A 27,799-nucleotide genomic window follows, 5' to 3' on the forward strand; every position below is an offset into this window, starting at 1 on the left:
CTCGTGGGGCGTGGTCCAGGGCTGCGAAGGTGTCCAGACCAAGAGAGACCCGGGACCATAACGGGAGGGGTGGGGTGGGCGCGCGCCTCTCTCGCGAGAGCTCGCTGGTGGAGGCCGAGAGGGGCTGGGGACCAGGAGGTGGGGAATAGCTCGGCGGCTGCGACGCTGTTCTCCCGGGAGCAGGCGAGCCTCCCTTTCCCCGCCTCCCTTCGCTTCCCCTCCCATTGAGTGATTCAAGCCGTGCGCTTCCCACTTCCGCCCCCTCTGCCTGCCATTGGAACTAGCAGAGCCGAAGAAGTTGCGGCCGCCGAGCAGCCGGCGCTCCCCGCCTCCTCTTCGTCCTCGTCCTTCTCTTCCTCTCCTGGCCTGGCCTGGCCGCCGCCGCCGCCCAGAGGCCTCGCGACCGCCGAGCCCGCAGCCCGCCCCGCGGCCGACATGAGCTTCTTGTTGTGAGTAGCCGGACCCCGCGCGCGCCGGCTTTGTTCAGGCGACCTGGGCCGCGGCCCCCACCGCCTGCCTTGTCTCTCGCTGCTCGCGCCGGGCGTCCCCACCGCGCAGGTCTCCGGGAACCTGACCCAAGAGCTCGCGGAGCCTGATGGCCGCCGCCTCCCGAACCCGCTTCGAGCACGCAGGGACTCCTCCAGCCCCCTCTCTCTACCTCGACCCCAAACTCGACACATCCGATTTCTGCTCCCGCATTTCTGCATCACCACAGCCTTTGCTCGTGTTCCTCTCTTGCGTGTGTTTGCACGCTTAGAGACCTCCCACTCTCCTGCACGGCCTGTTTCCGACGCGTGCCGGTTGCCGTCTCCGTCTGCCCTGCCCATTGCTTTTTTCTAGGTTCTGAGCACAGAAGATAGAGCTTTCTACTTGCTCCTTTCACCCCAGGACCCTTTCACTCCCACTTAGGTTTTAGGAGTGGAAAGTTGGGGTGATAAGTCTTGTGAAGGTAACACTTTAACGAGGCTGCTTGTGGGCCAGGATCCCCTGGTGACAGCCTGGGGTCTTGGGGGCTGGAGCGCCTTGCTTTCTCGAGGTGCCCCCTCCTGCCGGTGTGCTCCCCTGAAGAGTAAGGCTTTATCCTTTTAGACAACCACCAAGTAGGGTCTGGGTGTGTGCCCTGGGTTGCTTAGGTCCACTGGGGAGTTGTTTTGCAAATCATTTGTAAATAGCAACTCAACGTCACATTTAGTGCTGGTCATTATTTCCCTTATCGTTTATTGCAGACGAGTTGAGGGTGGATGGGCAGAAAGATAGGGTGGCTGGATGGGAGTTTGGTGGCAGCAGGCAAGCCTCAGGTCCTCATAAAACAGGACCTCACACCCCGGGGAATTACTTTTTTGAAGGCTTTGTTGTGATTCATCTCTGTTTCTTCTGTGCTTAGAAAGCTAATAAAAAATTGGAATTAAAACCCACCCTATATGTCTTTTACTGTTGTGGAGAAAATTAGCATTTATATTTTCTGTTCCAGTTTTCTTTTTTCCCCCACATCCCATAATTTTTTGTCATCACATTGATACCTGAATTTTGAGAATTTAACCCTTATTTTCACAAGCTGATATCTCCAATGTTAATCCTTTTTAGGGTGTTTAAGCAAAACTGAGTGATCACAGAAGGCTAACCCGCAGGCGAGCTTGCCAATATTTCTAGTGAGCACAGAGACATCTGGCTTGTGTCAACCTGCCTAACACGTTTGAGCTTGTGAAACCTCTCTCTTAGGCTCATCCTAGAAGTGGATTCTGAGTTTGTCAGATAGATAGTGCTAGATGAGATGACTGAGCAACTTGGAAGTCTTTGTTTCCTATTTTAGTTTGACTCAAGATATCCAGGCATTTGGGCTTGCAGCTTCTTCTCACCTTGAGTAGTTTTTACATTACCCATGTTAGGTTTCTTCATAAAGTTAGAAGCTGTCTTTGAAATAGCAATGTAGATGCGGTCGTTGGCTGCTTCTGAAGGGCCTGTGTTTCTTGGAACTCCTAGGTAAAATTGATTGAAGCAGGGAAGAACTGTATTTAGCTGAAACTAGGCAATAGAGAAAGTTTTGGTGGTATTTTCTGAATAAAAATACAATAGTACCCTACTTTTCCATGGCTCAGTATTTAATACTTACAGAAATGTGGTGGTTTAAGTTCATTTCTCCTGAAGCATATTAGCTACATAAGAAAAATCTTCCCATAACTACTGTATATAAGCACATTAGTGGGTCTGTACTATTTGGAACACAATTTTTCGGTCAGGTCACATGTAACAATTAGTAAATTCTCAACATATTTTGCTGGTGGGCTTGACAGTCCAAAAATTTAATCTAACATTTTTTTGGTTTTGATTTTTCCACCAGCAGTTTAGAAACAGAAGTGAAGACCTTATACATAGGTATATTTATTATCAGAAGTGAAAGAACAAAGTTTTGGTTATTATCTCCTTGCTGGTGTAGTTACTTTCCTGAATAGTATTTCTGTACCAACAGATAAGCAAAGAAAAAAAAAGAGCTGCAGTTTAGGAGTTAAATACAAACACTTTCCTCCAGTTCTTGGGAGCTTACTTGTAAGGCTGTTATAAGTGGATGAAGCTGAGGAAATAAGGGCAGTGTGAGATAGGGTTATGAAGGTGATGATTCATAACTCCTGAGGGCTTTAAGATAGAAGAATTATTGATTTAAAAAAATCATTCAGGAGTTCCCACTGTGGTGCAGTGGGTTAAGAATCTGACTGCAGGGAGTTCCCATCATGGCTTGGTGGTTAACGAACCCGACTAGTAACCATGACGTTGCAGGTTTGATCCCTGGCCGGCTCAGTGGGTTGAGGATCTTGCGTGGCTGTGATGTAGGCTGGCAGCTACAGCTCTAATTCAACCCCCAGCCCAGGAACCTCCATGTGCCATGGGTGTGGCCCTAAAAAAAAAAGAAAAGAAGCTGACTGCAGTAGCTTGGGTGACTGCAGAGGCATGGGTTTGATTCCTGGCCTCATGCAGTGGATTAAAGGATCCTTTGTTGCCACAGCTGTGGCTGAGATTCAGTCACTAGCCCAGGAACTTCCATATGCCATGAGTTCAGCCTTTTAAAAAACAAAAAGGAGTTCCTGTCATGGCTTGGCAGTCAGCGAACCTGACTAGTATCCATGAGGATATGGGTTTGATCCCTGCCCTCGACCAGTGGATTAAGGACCCGGCGTTGCCGTGAGTTGTGGTGTAGGCTGCAGACGCTTGGATCCTGTGTTTCTGTGGCTCTGGTGTACCCTGGGGGTTTCAGCTCCGATTGGACCCCTAGCCTGGGAACCTCCATATGCCACGGGTATGGCTCTAAAAAGACAAACAACAACAACAACAAAAAGCACCCCAACAGGAGTTCCCATCGTGGTTCAGTGGTTAACGAATCTGACTAGGAACCATGAGGTTGTGGGTTCAATCCCTGGCCTTGCTCAGTGGGTTAAGGATCCGGCGTTGTCGTGAGCTGTGGTGTAGGTTGCAGACTTGGTTCTGATCCAGCGTTGCTGTGACTCTGGCGTAGGGCCGGTGGCTACGGCTTGGCTCCGATTAGACCCCTAGCCTGGGAATCTCCATATGCCACAGGAGCAGCCCAAGAAAAAGCAAAAAGACAAAACAAACAAACAAAATACTCCCAACAAACAAAACCAACGAGGAGTTCCCATTGTGGCTCAATGGGTTAAGAACCTGACTAGCATCCATGAGGACGAAGTTTCATCCCGGGCCTTGCTCAGTGGGTTAAGGATCCGGTGTTGCCTCACACTGTGATGTAGGTAGAAGACTTGGCTGGGACCTGGCATTCCTGTGGCTGTGGTGAAGGCCGGCATTTGCAGCTCTGATTCGACCCCTAGCCTGGGGATGTCCATATGCCACAGGTACGGCACCCCAAAAAAATCATTCATTGTGCAGGCACTGGTGTAGGCACTGATATCATTTATGAATAAAACAGACAACAATTCCTACATTAGTAAAGCTTATGTTCTGGTAAATGACCATGAACACTGAACATCAGTATGTTACATAGTATGGTTGGAGGTTGTCAATGCCATGGAACAAAGTAGATCAGGATAAAGAGGCTTTAGGTAGGAAGGTGAGGTAGGTTAGGTAATCCTCAGATGGTATTTAGATAATCTGCAGCAGTGATACCTTTGCGTAGCTTTTTTGTTTTGTTTTGTTTTTATTTATTTTTTTCTCACATCTGTAGTTGTATAATTATCATCACAATCCAATTTCACAGGATTTCCATACCTTTGTGTAGCTTTTGTACAAATGGCTCAGAATACATTTGCACTGTGTGTGTGAATCTGACTGGGACAAAGCTTTGTTTGTGCTGCAGTTTGACCTCTGTGCATCTTCAAATTAAGCTAAATTCCCGGATGGTACATCCAAAAACTTTACAGAACCTAATTTAACTTTGTAGACTCAGATCTTTAAACACATCCTTAGCACCTGCTGCGTGCAAGGCATTGTGTAAGGTGTGATGGATAATTAATGGATGGTATAATAAGAGTTCTCTAAAAGGGTAAGGGGAAGTGGGAGATTTCAGTCAGAGGAAACATCATGGAGGCATGGAATTGCCTGTGAATTGTCCATTTTCAGGTTCTTCAAGAGGGTGTAGAATTTGAGAGCTAGATGGGACCTATCAGTAACATAGCTTACTCTCCTCTTTTGCTACAGTGGTAAAATCACCAACTTCAGGTTTCTGGCCTGATTTTGGCCTTGGTAAAATTAGAACACGGAGTTTTTCCTCTCCTGACATTTTTTTGCATATAAAATTCAGGGAAATTAATGATCAGAGTGATCCTTAATAACACTCAAAAAGTACATTGAGGAGTTTCCCGGTGGCCTAGCAGTTAAGAACTCTGTATTGTCACTGCTTTGGCTTGGGTTACTGCTGTAGTTAAGGCTCCATCCCTGGCCCCAGGAACTTCCACATGTTGCCAAAAAAAAAAAAAAAAAAAAGTATATAGAGTGTTCTCTATGTTTCTAGCATTTTTAGATTACAAGTCTTTGTAAGTCTCTTCTGACTGATGGAATTCTCCAAAAACATCTGATTAGGAAAAGACTAAGCTGTAAGTTCCTAATAAAGGCTAGCTGGTTGGAACAGAGTTAAAACAAATATAGTTAACTTTAAAATAGAAGTCTGTAGGAAAGGTGGTTTGGGAACGTGAATGAATACAAACCAGGTCTGCTTCCGTATAGGAAGAAACAAAGAGGTTGGGAAAGGAAGGAAGAAAGGAAGGAAATATGTATTGAGCATTATGCTAGGCAGTTTCCATTTATATTTTCAAGACAATAGCAATTTAGGAAAGGAGACCCAGGGTTTTAGCTGTGTTTACATGTGTCTCTCTCTGTCTCCCTCTTTTCTCTTCTCTCTTCCTATCTTCTTTCCTCCAAACACTGCCCTCCTACACCCCCAGATCCCAGCATCTTTGTTTTCAGGCAGATGATTTAACTGATTTTAGTGCTCCAGCATCTTCACCTGTAAAAGAATAGCTTGCTAGTGCTTACTATGTGCCAGGCACTAAATGCTTTAAATAAGTAACTCAGTTTAATAGCTAGCAGCAACACTGTTTTTACAGATAAAGCAACTGGCAAAGAGAGGTTAAATAATTTGTTCAAAATTATGTAGCCAGTCAGTGGGGTAGCTGGGATTTGAATCCTGGCAGTCTAAATCCAGAGAACCTGCCTCATATTGCCTTATTTATAACTGATAAATTCTATAAAAAGGACTGATATTCAGATAGGCCTTGTTTTTAAACAGAGAAGTCCTTCATGACCAGTATTAATACCATATTGTTAGGACTGTTTTTCTTTTTTGGTTGTGCCTGGGCCAGGGATCAAACCTGCACCACTGCAGTAACCCAAGATGCTGCAGTGACAATGCCAGATCTTTAACTTGCTGAGCCATATGGGAACTCCAGGACTGTTTTCTAAGGGTCATCAAGAATATGGAGTTCCCGTTGTGGTACAGCTGAAACGAGTCTGACTAGGAACTATGGGGTTGTGGGTTCCATCCCTGGCCTCGCTCAGTGGGTTAAGTATGCAGCGTTGAGCTGTGGTGTAGGTCACAGACCTACCTAGGCCGGCAGCAACAGTTCCAATTAGATCCCTAGCTTGGGAACGTCCATATGCCGCAGGTGCAGCCCTCAAAAGACCAAAAAAAAAAAAAGAATATAACAGTGTCCTCATAACATTTTTTGCTTTCTCTCTCTATGGATTTTTGAGAATCATTTGGACATTTCTTATGGAATCATACATAAAAAAAATATAACAGTGAAAGAAAAAATAGAAATCTTTAAACTCAAATAATAGTTAAAAATCATTTTGACTTTCATTCTTAGCATAAAAATCATGCACATGTTGGAGAAATCACAAAATACTGATAATAAAAAGAAATAAACACTCATAATCACATCTTCAGAGATAGTTACCATATTTTGTGATATCACTTTCTAATCTGTTCTCAGTTTTGTTTGTATGTATTTAAAAATATATAAATGGGAGTTCCCGTCGTGGCGCAGTGGTTAACGAATCCGACTAGGAACCATGAGGTTGCGGGTTCGGTCCCTGGCCTTGCTCAGTGGGTTAACGATCCGGCGTTGCCGTGAGCTGTGGTGTAGGTTGTAGATGTGGCTCGGATCCCGCGTTGCTGTGGCTCTGGCGTAGGCCGGCGGCTACAGCTCCGATTCAACCCCTAGCCTGGGAACCTCCATATGCCGCGGGAGCGGCCCAAGAAATAGCAACAACAACAACAAAAGACAAAAAGACAAAAAAAAAAAATTAAATAAATAAATAAATAAATAAATAAAAATATATAAATGGATCCCTACTGCACATAGACCAGATTTTTCATTTGTGAATTCTGTATGTCAATGTATACTTCTGGGAGTTCCATCATGGCTCAGCAGTTAACGAACCCAACCAGTATCCATGAAGATTTGGGTTTGATCCCTGGCTTCACTCAGTGGGTTAAGGATCTGGTGTTGCCTGAGCTGTGGTATAGGTTGCAGACGCGGCTTGGATCCCACATTGCTGTGGCTGTGGTGTAGGCCAGCAGCTACAGATCTGATTGGACGCCTAGCCTGGGATCCATATGCTGCAGAAGTGTGTGTGTGTTTGTGTGTATATGTCTTTTGTCTTTTTAGGGCTGCACCTGTCAGCATATGGAGGGTCCCAGGCTAGGGGGTCTAATCAGAACTGTAGCCACTGGTCTGTACCACACCTCACAGCAACGCCAGATCCTTAACCCACTGAGTGAGGCCAGGGATCGAACCTGCAACCTCATGGTTCCTAGTCGGATTCGTTTCTGCTGTGCCATGACGGGAACTCCCAGAGTTTTGTATATTTCTGAGGATTACACACTAGTCATGTTGTAGAACATCTCTGAGTTTGAAAGTGTCTGATGTTTCTGTGTGGTTAGACCTGATTATGCACTTGAGGTGAAAATATCACAGAAGTAGGAGTTCCCAGTGTGGTGCAGTGGAAACGCATCTGACTAGTAACCATGAGGTTGTGGGTTTGATCCCCGGCCTCACTCAGTGGGTTGAGAATCTGACGTTGCCTCGAGCTATAGTGTCGGTTGCAGACATGGCTCAGATCCCAAGTTGCTGTGGCTGCGGTATAGACTGGCAGCTGTTGCTCTGATTCGAACCCTAGCCTGGGAACTTCCATATGCCTTGGTGTGGCCCTAAAAAGCAAAAAAAAGTCACGGAAGTGATGTGTGGGTTTTTTTTGTTGTTGTTGTTGTTGTTTTTTTTTTTTTTTTGGTCTTTTTGCTATTTCTTGGGCTGCTCCTGAGGCATATGGAGGTTCCCAGGCTAGGGGTTGAATCAGAGATGCAGCTGCTGGCCTATGCCAGAGCCACAGCAACACGGAATCCAAGCCGCATCCGCAACCTACACCACAGCTCATGGCAAAGCCAGATCCTTAACCCACTGAGCAAGGCCAGGGATCGAACCCGCAACCTCATGGTTCCTGGTTGGATTCGTTAACCACTGAGCCACGGTGGGAACTCCCAGAAGTGATGTGTGTTTACAGTATCTTATCAGGTGTGCATAATGTGTGTCCATTATTGGAGGTGATTCATTTGATTAGATTGTCTATAAAGATTCTCCACCATGAAGTTATTATATACTTTTTCTCTTTGTAGTTAATATTTTGTTGGGAAGTATTTGAGACTATCCAACTATCCTATTCCTCATTCCATTTTCACCTACTGGTTTTACTGTCCATTGATATTTTTTCACTGTATTATGATTGTGATGCATGCCAATGTTCTAATTCTGTCATAGCTTTTACATTATTTGACATTCTTTCTATAAAGGAACACTTATTCTTCCCATTTATTTATTTCTTTAATATCAGTGTGGGCTCATGGTTTCCTGTTTTATTTAATGAGTTATGATGTGTAAGTACTATTATTTATTTTGGTGCCTAGATTGTCTCAGTTTTGGCTAGTGGGAGTCCTGTTCGGACTGGCTTCTGGGTGCCTTTGATTTGCTCCTGTCTTTCCCTGAGCAGCCCCTTATCTTCTGGCATAACCGGATGTTCCAGGTTTATCGTGAACAGCCTCTGCCCCAGCCCTGTAACTGGCCATTTCTCTAAGGGCCTTAGTTCTGGCCAGTGAGAATAGTATTTGGAAACCAGAATTTAGGTGACAGGTGTGCTTCTTACTGTAGATGTTTTGCTGCTTTGAGCTATTTTTTCCTATACCTATCCATGTATATCAATTAAATTCACATTAATGCCTGTAATTCTGAGCACAGGCTCATTCTAGTCTTATCCCTTTATGAATTTTTCACTTTCTCCTTTGTCAGGGAAACCTGGCTCCTGTTATCCACAATATACCTTTTTGTTCAGACCTCTGTATATGTAGCTGTTCTCCTCCAGCTGTCATCCAGCCAACATAATTCCTCTCCAGAGCAGGTGTGGGCCCCTGCTTCAGTCATACTAAGGATGAAAGCAGTCAGAGATGCCACTGTGTGTGGTATGAGTGTGATAGTATCTTATGTTTCCTCCATAGATCCTGTGTTTATCTCAGAGATGTTGGGAGGATTAGAGACACTGAATGTAAAAGGCCTTGCTCAGTAAATTGTAATTGTGTGCAGCAGTGATACTGTCAGTATCTCAACAGTGTGATGGTTGCTTGTAGCTGTTATTTTTTATAAACACAGTCATTTTTTCTGATTACTAAATCATAGCCAGTTTCTGTAGGTTTATTGTTATATGTATCAGCGCTACTTTGATTTTCTAAAGCTAGAATTTAAAAGCAAGAGTTTGAAGGTAAACAAACATTATTTGGGCAATAGTAACCTAATTGTTCTTTGTAATGAAAAGATCGGATCTTCTTTTATTGATAGTATTGTTTTATTTTCTTTTTCTTTTTCCTTTTTTGGCCGCACTGAGGCATATGGAGTTCTTAGGTCAGGGATCAGATCCGAGCCGCAGCTTTGGCAATGCAGGATTCTTAACCTACTGGGCCTGGCCGAGGGTTGAACCTGTGTCCCAGCACTGCCAAGATGCCACCAATTCTGTTGCACCACAGTGGGAACACCATTATTGTTTTTTTTTCCTCCTAAGTTCTTTTGTTGTTCTCACATTGAAATTTGATGAGACTAATTCAATAATTGTAGTATTAATTTTTGTGTGTTTCTTTGTAGAAATAGTTAACGGTTTAACTTATTTTCTTAGCAGTTCAGTGTAAATATAGACTAAAGTGGAAGCAGTGGGATAAAAGTCTTTTATGGGAACTTTGCTGGTATCTTGGTGCCCAGATCATGTTCCAGACAGATGGGCAGCAGTGTGACCTCCTCTTTGGAGAATCTGTTTGCTGGTGCCCTGTAGCATTGGATTTAACTACTGAAATAGCTCTTTGTTTAAAAACTCCCTGCTGGTTATAGGTTTTACTCACATATGCCTGGTTTCATTCTCCCCACTTTCTGCTGAATGTTCAGCTGGTTCTCTTATTTTCAATCCTTAAAAATTACATGTTTGAGTCCATGAACAACAAACTGATTTGTCAAAACTGAAGCCTCCAGACCAGAGCACAGTGTGGTTTGGAGGACTGATGCTTGTGTCTGTACCCCATGGTTAAGGACTCCCCAAGCTGTCTTCTCTGCCAGATGTTCATTCTTTTAATCAGTCCTTTGTTAACCTTCTCAATTTTTAATTTGGGAAATGGCAAGTTATCAAGGACTGAAATAAATTTATTTTTTCTTCAGTTATAGTTAGAGCTGAACTATACCAAAAAGTATATATATATATATATATTTTTTTTTTTTCTTTTTGTCTTTTTCTAGGGATGCACCGGTGGCATATGGAGGTTCTCAGATGAGGGGTCCAATCGGAACTGCAGCTGCTGGCCTATGCTGGAGCCACAGCAATGCCATATCCACAGCTCATGGCAACGGTGGATCCTTAACCCACTGAGCAAGGCCAGGGATCAAACCCGAAACCTTATGGTTCCTAGTCAGATTCATTAACCACTGAGCCACTGCGGGAACTTCCCCCAAAAGTGTATTCTAGGTGGCTAGAGTTTTGGGAACCAAAATGTTCCTCAGTTGTGCTGCATTAATTTTAGCTTTTGCTCAAGTGGTAACATATTTATAAGGTGTTGGGACTATGTTGTTTAGTGATAACTATAGGTTCTAGAGATATCTTTACTTTTTTTTTTTGGTCATTCAATATTTAGAAAAGGAAAGTACCACTGTCATTTTATTTAGCACTGTTGGGAAGAAAGGCTACTCTTGACCCTGTGGTGACAGAAGGTCATCCCCAGGACCTAGGAGACCAATATCTATGCATAACTATAACTCTTGAGAAGTCTACTTTATAATTTATTCATTTATTTTCTTTTTTTTGGCTGCTCTGCAGCATATGGAGTTCCTGGGCCAGGAAACAGATCTGAGCTGCAGTTGCAACCTACACCACAGTCGTGGCAATGCCAGATCCTGAAGCACCAGGGATCGAACCTGCAACCTGGTGCTGCAGAGATACTGTTGAACCCATTGTGCCACAGCAGGAACTCCAAGAAGTCTACTTTAGACTCTTAAAGTGTGGAGTTTTGGCATCACCTGGGAGTATCTTAGAAATGCAAGCTTTCAGGCTCTAATCCTTGAATTCGAATACATTTTTCATAAGGTCCTTAGGTGAAAAGCACCTTCAAGTTGGAGAAGCCTTAGGCAATAGTTAGTAGAGTGGATGCCTGTGTATGATATAAAATAAAGTGAGGAAAAATCCTTGGGATTCAACATAATACTACTTCTGTCCTGGAGAGACTCTGAGGCCCTGATGAAGATTCTTTGCTTGACGACACTTTCTTAAACCTTCTCCTAGGCCCATCTGTGCTCTTAATTGTAGAGTGTAGTTTTAGCAGGAACGCTCTAGTAAGTTTAACTAGAATCCCCTGCTACCCTCAGTATCTGATCAGCTTCCTCCTCCACCACCATGCCCAGGTGATTATAATCAGTCTCGGCCTGTCTTTAGCAAGAATCTTGTTAGGTCAGTTTAACCAGAGTCCCTTTTACCCTGGTAATTTCCTCTTAGTAATTTTATGTCCACTCACCCCTGGACCTTGCTCCTTGGTTATAAATTCCCACTTGCCCACGCTGTATTTGGAGCTGAACCCAGTCTCTGTCCCCTGCTGAGAAGTACCACTGCAGTGGTCCCTATGCCTATCTCACTCCTGAATAAAGTCTGTCTTACCATCTTTAACAAATCTCAGTGAACATATATATATTTTCCTTAGTAGGCCTCAAGTTTAGATTCTCTGGTCGTCTTTGCACATTGTAATTATTTATTACTATTTAAGGTCTTTCCCCCCTTCCTGGACTGTGTTGTAACATTTGTTCACTGTTGTATTTCCCAGCATGTTAGTACATTGCTTGGAGAATATGTCCTCAATATATAAATATTTTTGATTGACTGAAGGTTGTCATGGAAAGAACAGCCTTTGAGTAAGGAGACCTGGGTTTCAGAGTTTTTGGTCTGTCACTAGCCACACGACCTTGGGCACATCACTTAGTTTCTTCTCTATTTACTCTCTTTACCAGGGAAAGAAATTCCTATTCCATTGGGTAGATGTGAAAATTGAATGAGAGAATGTAAACGGAGGTTTTCAACAACCGGAGAGCCCTGTACAAACACTATGATTATCCTTGCTCGTGAAATTCCCAAGTCCAGTATGTAAACTTTTTCTGCATCCAAATTTTGTTTAACTATTTTAACAAATGCATGGTATTGCTGCATAATGACAGTACATATTTATTGTAATCTTCTGTGTATAAGCAAAATGTTAGGTGCTGGTGGTAGGAGGAGAGAGGTGAGGGTTCAGAAATAAATAGGATGTAGTTTCTGTCCTCAAGAGTCTTTAAATTGGAGACCAGCATGTTATATGGATGTACTTTTCAACAGTTTTGAATTCATTAGTTTTAAGTCCACTGGTTAATGAAGGTTAAAGATTATTGATATCCCATTGAGTATACACATTTCTTTGGGTATATGTGTGAAGTAGTTGCATTTGGTATTTATAAAAGTGATAAGATGTGTCTAGTATGTTCATGTATGCACAACAGCAGGAGTTTTGCAGATATGTGCTACTGTATTTTTAGGCAGAGGCTATTTCTTTTTGGATGGATTTGGGGGCCTGCCCTGCTTGATTTTGGCACTGCTGTCTCTCTTACTACACTTCAGCATTGTGGTTTTGAATAGGGAAAGGAGGTGGCCAGAATCTCTTGGCCCACTTTCTTCCTCCAGTTCCCTTGGGCTTCTCAGGGAGCAACTGGATGGGCGGGAGGTGGCTGGCAAAGACCCAAGGCACAGAGAACCCCCCTAACAGTGGTGTTTGCTTACCACTCCAGCCTCATCTGCTCCCTCCTCTCTTCTTTCCCCTCACAGCAGCCTTTAGCTATTTTATTAGTATTTCTTACAATGCCTTTCTCCCCCTCTGCCTGCCTTTGTAAATGCTATTCTGCTGTTCTGGCTAGACTGCCCTTCTCCATTCCACCCCCGTTTCTTTAGTTTAGAAGCCACCTCTTTTTTCCTGACCTGTGCCACTTCCCAATTTGTTAGCTACCATTTCACTGTCCTCTCTAGTCCTTAATGTAGCCCATATCAAAAAGATACTGTATTGTCAGTTTTCAGGCCTTTCTTCCTTAGCAGAGAATGCGACCTCTTTGAAGATGCAACAGTTTTAAAAACTATTTTTAAATCTCTACCATCTAGCATATGCCTATAATATATTACATACTTGGAAACAAAAATTTTATATGATATGACTTATTAGAGATCCCGTCGTAGCACAGCGGAAACGAATCCGACTAGGAGCCATGAGGACACAGGTTTGATCCCTGGCCTCGATCAGTGGGTTAAGGATCTGGCGTTGCCACGAGCTGTGGTGTAGGTTGCAGACATAGCTAGAATCTGGCATTGCTGTGGCTGTGGTGTAGATCGGTGGCTACAGTTCCGATTGGACCCCCTAGCCTGGGAACCTCCATATGCCACAGGTGCAGCCGTATAAAGAAAAAAAAAAAATTAAAAGAAAAAAAGATTAGTCTCATTAGAATTTGTTTATATAACTACGTGTAGCCTTGGGGAATCACAAGATCCCAGAGTCTCAGCAGGTTCACTGAGCCAGGCCAGGGATTGAACCCGCCTCCTCACAGAGTCAACATTGTGTCCTTAACCTCCTGAGCTACAACTGGAACTCCCCACTGAGCATTTTTTTCATTTCTTTTTTTTTTTTTTTTTTGCTATTTCTTGGGCCGCTCCCACGGCATATGGAAGTTCCCAGGCTAGGGGTCCAATCGGAGCTGTAGCCACTGGCCTACGCCAGAGCCAGAGCAACGCGGGATCCGAGCTGCGTCTGCAACCTACACCACAGCTCACGGCAACGCCGGATCGTTAACCCACTGAGCAAGGGCAGGGACCGAACCCGCAACCTCATGGTTCCTAGTCGGATTCGTTAACCACTGCGCCACGACGGGAACTCCCCCACTGAACATTTTTAAGTGTCATTTCCTGTATTGTGTATGGTCCTGCAGAACTGTGATATCATGTCCAGGCTGATTTCATAGCTAGTAAGTTACAGAGACAAGATCAGAAGCTGGATCTTTACTCCAGATTCTTTGCCTTTATGCCAGAGATCATAATAGGCACTGCAGATACAAAAATGAAGAGGAGGAGTTCCTGTCATGGCGCAGTGGTTAACGAATCCGACTAGGAACCATGAGGTTGCGGGTTCAGTCCCTTGCCTTGCTCAGTGGGTTAACGATCCGGTGTTGCTGTGAGCTGTGGTGTAGGTTGCAGACGCGGCTCGGATCCCGCATTGCTGTGGCTCTGGCGTAGGCTGGCAGCTACAGCTCCGATTGGACCCCTAGCCTGGGAACCTCCATATGTAGCGGGAGCGGCCCAAGAAATGGCAAAAAGACAAAAAAAAAAAAAAAAAAAAAAAAAATGAAGAGGACACAGCCTCTCATTTTAAAGAGCTATCTTGAACGAGAACAAGCACAAATATGTTAAGTGTTATACAGGTACTTTAAGCTACAATGAGACACAAGAGAGAATGGAGAATTTTTAATGGAAGGTTAGGAAAAGTTTTTTTTTAATTAAAAAAAATTTTTTTTAATCTTTTTGCCTTTTCTAGGGCCACTCCCTCGGCATATGGAGGTTCCCAGGCTAGGGGTCTAATCGGAGCTGTAGCCACCGGCCTACGCCACGGTCACAGCAACGCCAGATCCGAGCCAGGTCTGCGACCTACACCACAGCTCATGGCAACACCAGATCTTTAACCCACTAAGCAAGGCCAGGGACCGAACCTGTAACCTCATGGTTCCTAGTCAGATTCATTAACCACTGAGCCATGACGAGAACTCCTAGGAAAAGTTTTTATAAAAGAAGTGGTGTTTAAGCTCCCTAGGTGTTTCTTGGTAGAAATACCAGTATATTTGGAATTACTGCAAAGTCAATTGCAGATTGATGCTCATTCTGAGCTCTGCACATGCAAATTTTTGGTTTCTAACAGTCCAGCACAGTAAATAAGATTCAGAAAATGCAGTTACTGCTGTTGCATGGAAATCACCTAGACATTCGACTGTAGGCACTTCCTAAAATCTCCTATGTACTGACTAGAATAATGAATTTAATGTTGGGCAAAGGAAACAGAAACCTATATACAACTCAGAAGCTCAGAGGGTGACCAGAGATGAATGATTAAACTTTTGTGCCTTCATCTATAGCTGAGATGATACTTCATGTTACTTCACAGATGTAGAAACTAATTGGCCTTTTCTTGTAAAGTGCTTTATTATTTTCTAAGGATTAGATTATAACATTTTATGGAGTATTACATAAATAGTGAATTGATCAACCCTTGACCTGTTCTTTTATGTAGTCATGGAGTTGCACTTTATAAAATTGAAGTGCTACACGTATGCTGTAAATTGGGAAGTTACCCACTTGGTTTAATGTGCTAGTGCAGTGGTCTCTAATATGTATTAAAGAACAAGATGTTAACATGGGGAAGAAAAGTTTCCATGATTGAAGTTGTTTAGGAAATCTAAACTACAAACAATTTTCTTTATTACAGGATTTCTTATAACTTATAAAATACTCATTTTAATAATTTACCAGTGGATCTTTTGCACTGTGCTAAGCAGTGAGGATGCCAAGAGTATTGGTTACCTTCAGTCTGATCCTTCCTCAGAGCCTGAGCCAGAGCCTGTGTATGTACAGCTGCCTACCTAACTTATCCATTTGGATGTCTGATAGATATCCCAAGTTTATGTCCAGAATCCATCTCCCCAAATGTATCTCAATACATGACCTGTTTTCTTCCTGCTTGAGGCTGAAAATCATCTAGGAGTCTTCCTTGATTCTCTCTTCTTTACCACTCTGTACAAATCCTTAAATCCAAAGTGAGCCCTACTGAATCTACCTGCAAATGAGGGAATCTGGCCTCATCTTTCCATCCCCATCAGTCTAAGCCATTGTTCTCTCTTCTTTGTAGTAAATTCCCAACTGGCTTCTTTATTTCCACTTTTGCCTCTCCCATGGCAACCAGAATGACCTTTTATAGAACATTAAATGATGTCATGTTTTACTTCTGTTTTTTTAAAAAGAACTCCAATGGCTGCCCATTTACACTTAAAATGATAATCTAAATTCCATGCTCTGGCCTCTAAAATCTTAGCTAGTGTGGTCCTACAGGCCTTTCTGATTTCTTATACCATTGTTAGCATTATTCCTGATGTCCTAAAATACCTTTTTACTACTTTTCCTGAGAAAGTCACTTTTGTGCTGTTTTATCCTATAAGTTTTTTTTGTCTTTTTGCCATTTCTTGGGCTGCTCCCATGGCATATGGAGGTTCCCAGGCTAGGGGTCTAATCGGAGCTGTAGCCACCGGCCTACACCAGAGCCACAGCAACGTGGGATCCGAGCCTCGTCTGCAACCTACACCACAGCTCATGGCAACGCTGGATCCTTAACCCACTGAGCAAGGCCAGGGATCGAACCCGCAACCTCATGGTTCCTAGTCGGATTCGTTAACCACTGTGCCACGACGGGAACTCCTATCCTATAAGTTTTGAATGTTCTTCCCTCTTCCCCAGATTGTCATATGGCCAGTTCCTTCTTCTCAGCTTTCTGGGTCTTGGGAAGGCCTTCTGTAAACACCTAATCTAATATAGTGCCTTGTCATATCACATTATTTGTCACATCATTCTGTTATTTTCACCATAGCACTTGCCACTGCCCAGCAGTGTTTTGTTGGTTTCGTGTTTTGTTCCCCCTCTCCCCACCATTAGAGTAGGGATCTTGTCTCTTATTTGGTGCTGTGTCCCAGGGCGGTGCTTAGAACAGCTAATTAGAATATAGTAGGTGGTCAGAATATGCTAGTCAGATGAAAGAATGCAAGAGTGAATAAATGGATGAAAGAAACTGACTTATTGAGGTGGGGAGGGACTTTATTGGGAAGTACTTATTTAATTTTTTTGGCCATGCCTGCCACATGTGGAAGTTCCTGAGCAAGAGATGAAACCTGCACCACAGCAGCAACCCAACGCCAGATCCTTAACCCGCTGTGCTACAAGAGAACTCCACCTTATTTTTTTAATAGTAAAGATTTTTCTTTAAACATTTAAAAAATTGAACTGTAATTCACATACTATGAAATTCATCCTTGAAGGTGTGCAATTCAGTGGATTTGGTATAATATTCATAAAGGTGTGCAACCATCACAGGCTCTGATTCCAGGACATTTTCATCACCCCTAAGAGAAACTTTGTATCATTAGTAGTCTCCTTCAATTTCTCCTGGCAACCACTAGTGTACTTTCTCTTTCAGTGGATTTTTCTGTTCTGGACAGTTCATGTAAATGGAATCATATGGAGTTCCTGCTGTGGTGCAACAGGATCGGCAGTGTCTTGGGAGCTCTGGGATGCAGGTTTGATCTCCGACCCTGCACAGTGGGTTAAGGATCTGGCATTGCCGCAGCTGCGGTTTTAGTTGCAACTATGGCTCAGATCTGATCCTTGGCCCATGAATTTTGTATGCATCGGGGCAGCCTAAAAAACGAAAAATAAAACAAAACAATAAATGAAATCATGAAATATGTGACACTACATATTTTGTTTCTGAGTTTTTTCACTTAGCATAATAATATCGTAGAGATTTACCCATGTTAAAGTACTTCTTTATGGCCAAATGATATTCCATTGTATGGATATACCAAATTTTATTTATCAACACATCAATTGATGGACTTCTGAGCTGCTTCCACTTTTTGTCTCATGACTAATGGTTGTGTGAACGTGAAAGACCAAGTTTTTGTGGACCTATGTGTCTGTTTTCTTGGGCGTATACCTAGTCATCTCTCTTCTCTTCCTCCAAACCCCAAGCGAGCACTGATTATCTTACTGCCTCTATAGCTTCTCCTGAGGGCCTTGTACTTGAAATCACACACTGTGTAGCTTTGTCAGTCTGCCTTCTTTCACTTAGCAATATTCACATAAGGTGTCTTCATTTTTTTTTTTTTTCTCTCTTTTTCTTTTGTCTTTCTGGCTTTTATAGGGCCGCTCCTGCGGCATATAGAGGTTCCCAGGCTAGGGGTTGAATCGGAGCTGTCGCCACCGGCCTACACCACAGCCATAGCAATGCGGGATCTGAGCCGAGTCTGCAACCTACACCACAGCTCACGGCAACGCTGGATCCTTAACCCACTGAGCAAGGCCAGGGATGGAACCCGCAACCTCATGGTTCCTAGTCGGATTTATTAACCATTGCACCATAACGGGAATTCCCTCGTGTTTTTTGTTTTATATTTTTTTGACTCCATAGTTCATTTCTTTTAAATCCCTGGACATAATATTCCATTTTATGGCTATATTACAGTTTGTCAGTTCACCTATTGAAGGGCATCTGGGTTGCTTCCACCTTTGGCACTTGTGATTGAAGTTTCTGTAAACATTCAGAGGCAGGCTTTTGGGTGGACATAGATTTTTCAGCTCAATTGGTTATATACCTGAGACTGGAATTGATGGATTGTATGGAAAGATTCTGTTGAATGTTGTAGCAAATTACCAGACTGTCTTCCACAGTGTCTGTGCCATTTTGCATCCCTGCCAGCAATGAATATTGCTCTGCATTCTCACCAGCTTTTGGTATTGTTGGTTTTTTGGATTGTGGTCCCTTTCATAGGTGGGTAGTGGTATCTCTTTGTTTAAATTGGTAATTTCCTGATGACAGATGATGTTGAGCATCTTTTCATATGTGTATTTGCCATCTGTATATCTTCTGTGGTGGGATTTGTCCATATCTTTTGCCCATTTCTTTGTTGGGTTGTTTTCTTATTGTTGAATTTTAAGAACCTTTTATATATTTTATAATAAGTCCTTTATCAGATATATGATTTGTGAATATTTTCTCCCAGTCTGTGGCTTACAGTGTCTTTCACAGAGCAGAATTTTTAATCTTAATAAATTGCTTATAGAGGAACCTCCTCCCCTGAAAGTGCTGAGCTTTATTTAGCCTAATGTTAAATACTTGCTGCCACTTGCCTGCTTCTCAGAAGAAGGCCTGCAGAGGAGGGCACTGGGATTCACCTGCTCAAAGACTGAATCAAGGTCTTGTATGATTCCTAAAGAGTCTCAGGGTCCTTTCCCTCTCCTGCAGTCCAGATGCTGAGCCTGTAGCACAGTGGGAACCACTCTTACCTTCACTGAGTCTTCCAGTGGGCATGTTCTAGGCTAGGTTTTTTAAGACCTTCTCTGTCACTATATCTCATCAGTTTTTTTTTTCTTTTTTAGGGCCCTACTTGCAGCATGTGGAGGTTCCCAGGCTAGGGGTTGAATCAGAGTTTCGGCTGCTGGCCTGCGCCACAGCCACACCAGATCGGAGCCTTATCTGCAACCTACATCACAGCTCACGGCAACGCCAGATCCTTAACCCACTGAACAAGGCCAGGATCAAACCCCTTGTGGTTGCTAGTCTGATTCATTCCCGCTGCACCACAATGGGAACTCCCTCATCAATTTTTTTAATCTTATCAGATTTTTTCAATTTCTGATCTGCTTTTGGCCTTCTTTCTTGCTTTCCAGCAACATTAAGAGGTGTTTTTTGTTTGTTTGTTTGTTTGTTTTTTGGTCTTTTTGCCTTTACTAGGGCCACTTCCCTCCGCATATGAAGGTTCCCAGGCTAGGGGTCTAATCGGAGCTGTAGCCGCTGGTCTACACCAGAGCCACAGCAGTGCAGATCCAAGCCATGTCTGTGACCTACACCACTGCTCACGGCAACACCAGATCCTCAACCCACTGAGCAAGGCCAGGGATGGAACCCGCAACCTCATGGTTCCTAGTCGGATTCATTAACCACTGTGCCATGACAGGAACTCCCTTTTTTTTTTTTTTTTTTTTCTTTTTAACTCTCCTGACATTAACAGTAACAGCAATAGAATCACCAATAATAATAGTGATTTTAGAAAGATGTAAGGCAGAAGTGTAAATAGAGATATGTTTGTTCTGAATCAAGATTACTTTTTGTTACTCATAACTTTTAGCCTTTAGCTTTATTATTTATATAATACATTCTACTTGATTTTGACAATTTCTAACTTTTGCTGGTGCATATATGCCTTTCGGAAAGTATGAGTGTGTTTGGCAACCTTTTGGGGGAAATTGTATTTTTCCTTAATGCAGTACTAACTATTCATATAAATTAGAAGAGATGTGAGGAGAGGAAATGGAATTAGTAGTTTGAAGATTGTTTTTAAAAATGTGCCTGCTGGAGTTCCCGTTGTGGCTCAGTGGATTAAGAACCCGACTAGTATCCATGAGGATGTGGGTTCCATCCCTGGCCTTGATCACTGGGTTAGGATTCAGCTTTGCCACGAGCTGTGGTGTGGGTCACAGACAAGTCTCAGATCCTGTGTTCTGTGGCTGTGGTGTCGGCTGGCAGCTATAGCTCCAATTGGACCGGTAGCCTGGGAACTTCCATATGCTGTGAGTGTGGCCCTAAAAAGCAAAAAAAAAAAAAAAAAAAAATAGCCTGCTAATAACACTCTCAGTATAAATGAGGCTTGTTTCATAAGTGACTTGATTAAACTGTGGTGATGTAGGAAGAAAATTGTTAGAAATAATTGAATAGAACCAAAAGGTAGGCATATATAGTGTTGGGTAATGGATGAAAGAATGGGCTTTAAATATTTAAATCCTAGATTTAAATTCCAGCTCCTTACTTTACCGGTTTTTGTAAGCATGAGCAAATTATTTAAATACTTTAAGTCTTAGTTTTGTTACCCATAAAATAAAGTAATAGCATGTACATCATAGAGTTATGAGGGTTAAATGAAATATTACATGTAAAATATTTACAAATATAAGGCCTGCAGTAAATATTAGTTAGTACTAATCATCATCATTACTGTCCACCTGTAGGAGTTCTCAGCCTGAAGTTGACTGGAACAATCAGTTAATGAGTATTTATCAAGTACCTGATCTCTAGTATTGGACTTAGACCTATAAAAGGAGCTACTGCTGGGAATGACAGGGTGGTACCTAGAGGTAGAACAGAGAGAACTAATACTTGTGGAGTTCTCACCACAGGGTTCAGCAGCAGGGCAGGTATTATTCCCATTTATAGATGAGGAAGCTGAGGCTTGGTGATGTTAAGTAGCTTGTTCAAGATCATGGACTGTTGTTGAGTCCTGCTTCTGCTATTTAATTAGCTGGGTAGTCCAAGTAAGTCACTTAATTTTGAACTATGGAGTTATTGACAAAGAGAAATTTATGTTAATTTGCTTCTAATTTTGAATGTATTTACATGTTCTTCAGTGTCAGAAATATACAGATATATATATTCTTCTAATCTTTACTAGTGCTCCTGTTTTGAGATCTTTATAAAGCCCCCCTAATTCCTTCAGCCTTCAGATTTTCCAGTCCACCTTAGAAATTATCAGAAATTTTGTTGATAGTAGGATTGAACAATAAAGGGTTAAAATTAAAGCTCATGGTGTGTGTGGCTGTGTTGAAATGGTAAGAAGTGGTTTATGGGAATAAATATAGGGTCACAATGGGGACTAATTATTCTTTAGGGTCTCAAAGAGGAATTAAATGATGCTTTTGAAAGTTACAAAAGTTGGATCAAATTGGATGACTAAGGGATGTGTGTTCAGAGTTTTCCCTAAAAACTCAGTTATTTACTTGTCAAACCATCCTGTCTTTCTCTAGAAATTGATTGGCCTTCAAATATGAGTAAGAGGATTGGGATAAACAAACCTGTATCCTGGATGTTTATTTGGAAAGAAAAGACCTCAGGGTAATGCTGTGAATTGTCAATCACATTTATGTTCTAATCAGAAAGCTTTGAATTCTCATATAGTTACAATGCCCTGTTGGGAGCTATACAAGGGAAACTGGCAAATGAATCCCTGTCCTCTGAGAGCAAAAAAGTATATAGCTACTCTCATACCTTCTTATGGGATTTCAAAAGGGTACAGCTTATTTTGGCGGGAAATCAGAACTTATGTACAAAAAAAATGTATATGCCGTTTGGCACAGCGATTTTGTAATAGTTTTATTTTTCATAATATGAGGATACTTAACGGAAGCATTGTTTGAAGAAAATGATTACCAATAGGTGACTGGTTAAAAATACTATGGAGTTCCCATTGTGGCTCAAGTGGATTAAGAACCCAAATAGTATCCATGAGGATGCAGGTTCTATCCCTTGCCTCGCTCAGTGGGTTAAGGATCTGGCATTGCTCTGAGCTGTGGCGTAGGTCACAAATGTGGCTTGGATCTGGCATTGCTGTGACTATGGTTAGGCCAGCAGCTGCAGCTCCAATTCTACCCCTAGCCTGGGAACTTCCATGTGCCACAGGTATGGCCCTAAAAAGCAAAAACAAACAAACAAAAAATTATGTATCTCTATAAGGAATTACTACTTAATCTTTAAAAAGAATAAAGTAAGGTCTACTTTTATGTTAATATACAACAATCTCCTAGATATGTTATGTGAAAAACATTGTTTAGTATAACATGATATCCAACAATTGTGTAAAAATAAACAAAAACAGGCACAAGCATTCTTTTTTTTTGCTTTTTAGGGCCACACCTGCTGCATATGGACGTTCCCAGGCTAGGGGTCGAATTGTAGCCAGCCTACGCCACAGCCACAGCAGGCACAAGCTTGTATAGACAGTCTCTGGATACATAAGATATTTCTTCTGAGATTCTTCTGATACACAGATTTCTTCTGAGGAGGGTGGGGTAGGAAGGCTACATACTTTCTGTTACTGAAAATATCTTTGAATTTTGGCATCACATATCTTAACTTGTCTTGAGATATATGCATTTTGCCATGTACATTATTACTATAAGAGCTTGCACTCATTCATGAGGACCTTTGTGAACATGCTTTTATATTTGTGCTTTTGAACTTGAGGACTCTTGTCAGTTGTTCTTTTGACTTGAGAATGAAGAGCAATATTGACCATCTCTTCCAGAGTAGGGTGCATCCTGGTTGAAGTTTCAAGTTTCAGGTGAAAGTTGAAGAAAAAGCTGAATATAGTTTTAAAAAATAGTATTTAAAAAAATCAGAATTTTTTTTTTTTTTTGGTCTTTTTAGGGTCACACCTGCGGCATATGGAGGTTCCCAGGCTAGGGGACGAATCGGAGCTATAGCCGCTGGCCTACACAACAGCCACAGCAACACCAGATCCCAGCCACATCTGCAACCTACACCACAGCACACGGCAATCCCGGATCCTTAACCCACTGAATGAGGCCAGGGATCAGACCGGCATCTTTAATGGATCTTAGTCAGATTTGTTTCTATTGAGCCACAATGGAAACTCCAAAAAAATCAGAATATTGAAATGGTTATTTATTCAGGTGGAAGGGTCAGAGAGAAGGGAAATTTGATGGAGGCCTTGAAAGCATTTTGGAAGTACGAATGTACATGGAAATGAGGAACTGAAAAAGGAGTCGCTTAGGGAACTAAAACAATTTTATAAACATTATCTCATCTCTAGATTATACCCTTTTGTAAAAAGTTATTTTTTAGACTTTCAAAAAACAAAATAAAGAAATTGAAGCCCAGATGATAATGTGAGTTTTCTAAGTAACATAAGAAGAAAATAGCAAAATGAGGACTAGGATCCTGTTTTCATGATTTCCTGTCCAGCCCCATGATTATTCTGAGATCATCTGAACCTTCATATGGGAATAGCACCAAAACCCAAAACGAAACATTAGAAAAAATTCTACTTGGAACTTAGTGTGTAAAAGCATTTGTTTCCAAAGTAAGGCTATATTTTTCCCCATCAGTCTTAGGTAGGAGGTGAGAGGGAGAATAGGGGTTGAATCCAGCTTTGGACATTGCACTACCTTTTCTTTTCTTTTTTTATTATGGGTCATTCTGGTTCAGGAAAAGAAAGGATACTGACATTTACACAGCATTTTACTTTTTTTTTTTGGTCTTTTTAGGGCTGCACCCGCAGCACATGGAGGTTCCCAGGCTAGGTGTCTAATTGGAGCTGTAGCTGCCCGCCTCTGCCTCAGCCACAGCAACACCAGATCTGAGCTGCGTCTGTGACCTACACCACAGTTCACGGCAATGCCGGATCCTTAACCCACTGAATGAGACCAAGGATTGAACCTGCGTCCTCATGAATGCTAGTCACATTCGTTTCCGCTGAGCCACAACGGGAACTCCAAATTTTACAGTTTTAGACGCTTTTTTCGCATTCATTATTTTTTCATTTTCCAGCTCTATGAGAAAGGTAGTGGTGATATTTTGTTATTGTTATTAGGTTTTCACTGTTAAAGGAAAAACAGGCTCAGGAAAGTTGGGTAATTTGCCTGAGATACCATAGCTGATGTGTCAAAACTGGCCTTCACAAAATCAAACTCAGATGTGTTTTTTGATTTCTACCCAAGTATAAGGTCTTTGAAGTAGATTTATTTAGCTTGGTGGAAGACCAGTTCTGTGTGGGTCATCAATCAAGAAAACATTTAGGAGCCTAAAACTTCAGGGCAGAGTGGTTCCTTCCGTAAGTAGAGGGCTTGCTGGGGGCAGGGGAGGCTCTGAGTGGCCTGAGTGCAGACACAGCGGAGATGCTTGTTCTCTGCCAGCCCTTTCTGGAGCAGCTGTCATGTCTGCAGTTGCCAGAGGGGTCTGGGCAGCGGGTTTGTTAAAGGGGGTCTACTTAACATGCACCTGATGGATGTTAGGAGAGCTGTTTTTGTAATTAGTCACCCATATATATATATATATATATATATATATGTATATATTAGTAAAATGCCTTTTTATAAAAACATTGGTGGTTTATTTCTCACATGAAACTTTTTGTTTTTTTTTTTAATTAGGGCCGAACTCATGGCATATGGAGGTTCCCAGGCTAGCGGTGAATTGGAGCTATAGCTGCCGGCCTATGCCTCAGCCACAGCAATGCAGGATCCAGGCCACATCTGTGACCTACACCACAGCTCACGGCAACGCCAAATCCTTAACCCACTGAGGGAGGCCAGGGATCGAATCTACAACTTCATGGTTATTAGTCGGATTTGTTTCTGCTGCACCACAATGGGAACTCCATCGCACATGAAACTTTGATAAAGAGGACACGAAATAAGGATCTTGAAATAAGCCTCAACTCGGTAGGCATAATGATCTTTCCTGTGTTTTTATATTTTAGAGATGCTGGGAGAGAATTTGGTGTTCATACATCATCTGATTAAACTGAAGGAGAGTTTTCACACTCCACTGTGGGTCCAGAGCCTGACTGTCTAATATTTGACTTTGGGGCTTATTCTGAGTGCACTGGAAAGCCACTGAATGGTTTTAAGCAGAGCAGTAACATCATCTGATTAGTGTTTGTGAAGAGATTTCTTGACTCTTGAGTAGAGATATCTGGCAGGGAGAGGAGCCAGTGTTAGAGCTGAGAAGCATCATTTTATACTAAATAATCACCCGAGTAGAGGCTTACATTTAAATGAAAATGCCATATCTTAGAGTGAAAAATACCTATCATTTGAATTGTATATTTGGGTGGACTAGTAGATTCTTAGTTTATCTGAGGATGCTCAATAATTTTTTAGTACTGATTATAAAATGCAGCCAGGGTTGGGAACTTCCGCCTTATCTTGGGGAAAAAGAGAGATCTTGGGAGTAAGCTTGGGAGAAGTGAAAAGCTTTGGAGAACCTGAAAAGTATATGACTCTTGTTTCTTCTCTTTGGAATCTTATTTTCAAATTCATATGTTCAAATGTCTGAATGTTATGGTCGTATGAATTTAGTAACATTAAATTTTATGTAATTTCCATTTACCCAGACTCTTCTAATTCATTCTTTCCCTATCTTCCTTTTTATAAAAAGAGAAGGGGAGTATTGAGAATGGATGAATGTAATATAATTTGATAAGAATTTGCCAGTGTTTACAGAAGAATCCATCTCTCAAAAATTCTTAAAACCATTTCTAAGACTAGTTTCATTTGACCCATTTGAAAATATATTTGTATGTGTCTATATAGACACACATTTAGGAATTTGAACAACTCTGTTACTGTTAGCTACTTAGCTGCATTATCTGGAATTTTGGATTAAGATTGCTGCTACTTCCTATAATTGGATAGAAGAACATGTAGTTTTTCTTTCTTGCTGTAGGATTTTGTGCTTCATTGATGAGAATTATATCTTTATGCTATTTATACAAAGGAAACAAATTATTTGTATTAGGATGAGAGACTTACAGTAAGGGGTGAGAAGGAACACAATGACTAAAAATTATTACAGAAGCACTTTTTTGTTTCTATAGATTACAACGTATAATCCTGAATTGCTAATTTATTGTTTGATTAGTTGGATTAGTCATAGCTTAAAGTTCTTTTTCTTGTTGGGAATGACAGTAGGGAATGTAGAGAAGGTTCGAAGGCATTTGGGGTAACCAAACACAATGATACTGCCAGGATTTAATGTAGCTGGTACAATTTAGGGCTCTTTGTGCAGGTTTAGGATCACGTTTCTGTTACTCTATCCAGTAATATAGGGTAGCAGACTTTGTTGAATGTCATGCCTTCAACACTGAGGTGCCTTTTTTCTATTCTATTCATAGTGGTAGTCGCTCCTCTAAAACGTTTAAACCAAAGAAGAACATTCCAGAGGGTTCTCACCAGTATGAGCTCTTAAAGCATGCAGAGGCTACCCTTGGCAGCGGAAACCTGCGGATGGCTGTCATGCTTCCTGAGGGGGAAGATCTAAATGAATGGGTTGCAGTGAACAGTAAGTAGCCTTCTGTTTCTCAGTAGACTCTCGATTTTAAATTAGGTTAGTAGCCTCATTGTAGGTGAGTATTGGGGAGCTATGTATTCTAGAATTTAGCTAGTAACCTAATATGAGAATATAGTGATAACTCAATCCACTTTAACCTTTATAGTAATTTATTTCTGAATATGGAGTTAGTGAAATTCTTATCTCCTGTTCAATACAAAGCATAGATATAACCATCTTCATTGGAAAAAAATGGTAATAGCAGCAATTAATATTTATGAAACACTGTTTAGCACTCTGCTGTTCTTTCTACCTGGATTATTTGTATTTGTTTATTTAATTTTTTATTGAAGTTTAGTTGATTTACAATATTCATGTATATAACATAGTGATTCAGTTTTTTATAGATTATCCTCCATTTAAAGTTATTATAAAATAATGGGTATATTTCCTGTGCTGTACAATATCTCTTTGTAGCTTATTTATTTTATACATGGTTTGTACCTCTTAATCCCCATCCCTATTTTGCCCCTCTCCCAACTGGAAGAGTTTGTTTGTTCTCTATATCTTTGAGTCTGTTTCTGTTTTGTTATATTCATTCATTTGTTTTATTTTTTCGATTCTGTGTATAACTGATATTATGCAGTATTTGTCTTCCTGTGTCTGACTTACCTTTTACCAAGCAGAATGCCCTCCAGGTCCATTCATCCATTGTTGTTGCAATGGCAATATTTCATTTTTTGTTATGGCTGAATGATATTCCAGTGTGTGTGTGTGTGTGTGTGTGTGTACATACCATATCTTCTTTATCCTTCATCTGTTTATGGACACTTAGGTTGCTTCTGTATCTTGGCTCTTCCATATGCTACTGTGAACATTGAGGTGCATGTATCTTTTCAAATTAGTGCTTTCGATTTTCTTCCATGTGGATTATTTTATTTCATCTTTACAACTTAATGATGTAGGTACTGTTAGCATTTGACTTTGAAGTATTGGATTATAATTTTTTTCTTATTTATAGTAATCTTCCCAAGTGATACTTGAGGAAGGGAA

The 27,799-nt window shown here is 41.6% G+C and overlaps 1 protein-coding gene across 3 annotated transcripts in view; it reads left to right on the forward strand.

The window, feature by feature from the left end:
• The first annotated feature begins 253 nt into the window (after positions 1-253).
• The window catches only part of MOB1B (MOB kinase activator 1B), a 54,617-nt gene continuing 27,071 nt past the window's right edge, over positions 254-27,799 (forward strand). For 2 of the 3 annotated variants that reach the window (XM_003129073.5, XM_084972455.1), the window contains exons 1-2: positions 254-449; positions 26,592-26,758. In XM_003129073.5, the coding sequence (XP_003129121.1) occupies positions 436-449; positions 26,592-26,758 (181 nt within the window). In that variant the 5' untranslated portion in view covers positions 254-435. Of the gene's footprint in view, positions 450-12,035; positions 12,165-26,591; positions 26,759-27,799 lie in introns of all 3 variants that reach the window. The other variant, XM_021100593.2, reaches the window with a different exon arrangement.

The sequence above is a fragment of the Sus scrofa genome, chromosome 8 (assembly GCF_054392235.1).
Source record: "Sus scrofa isolate SSC_HxYL_T2T_F1_AM1 chromosome 8, Sscrofa_HxYL_maternal_Yorkshire_Landrace_v2.0, whole genome shotgun sequence".
NCBI classification, from domain to species: Eukaryota; Metazoa; Chordata; class Mammalia; order Artiodactyla; family Suidae; genus Sus; species Sus scrofa.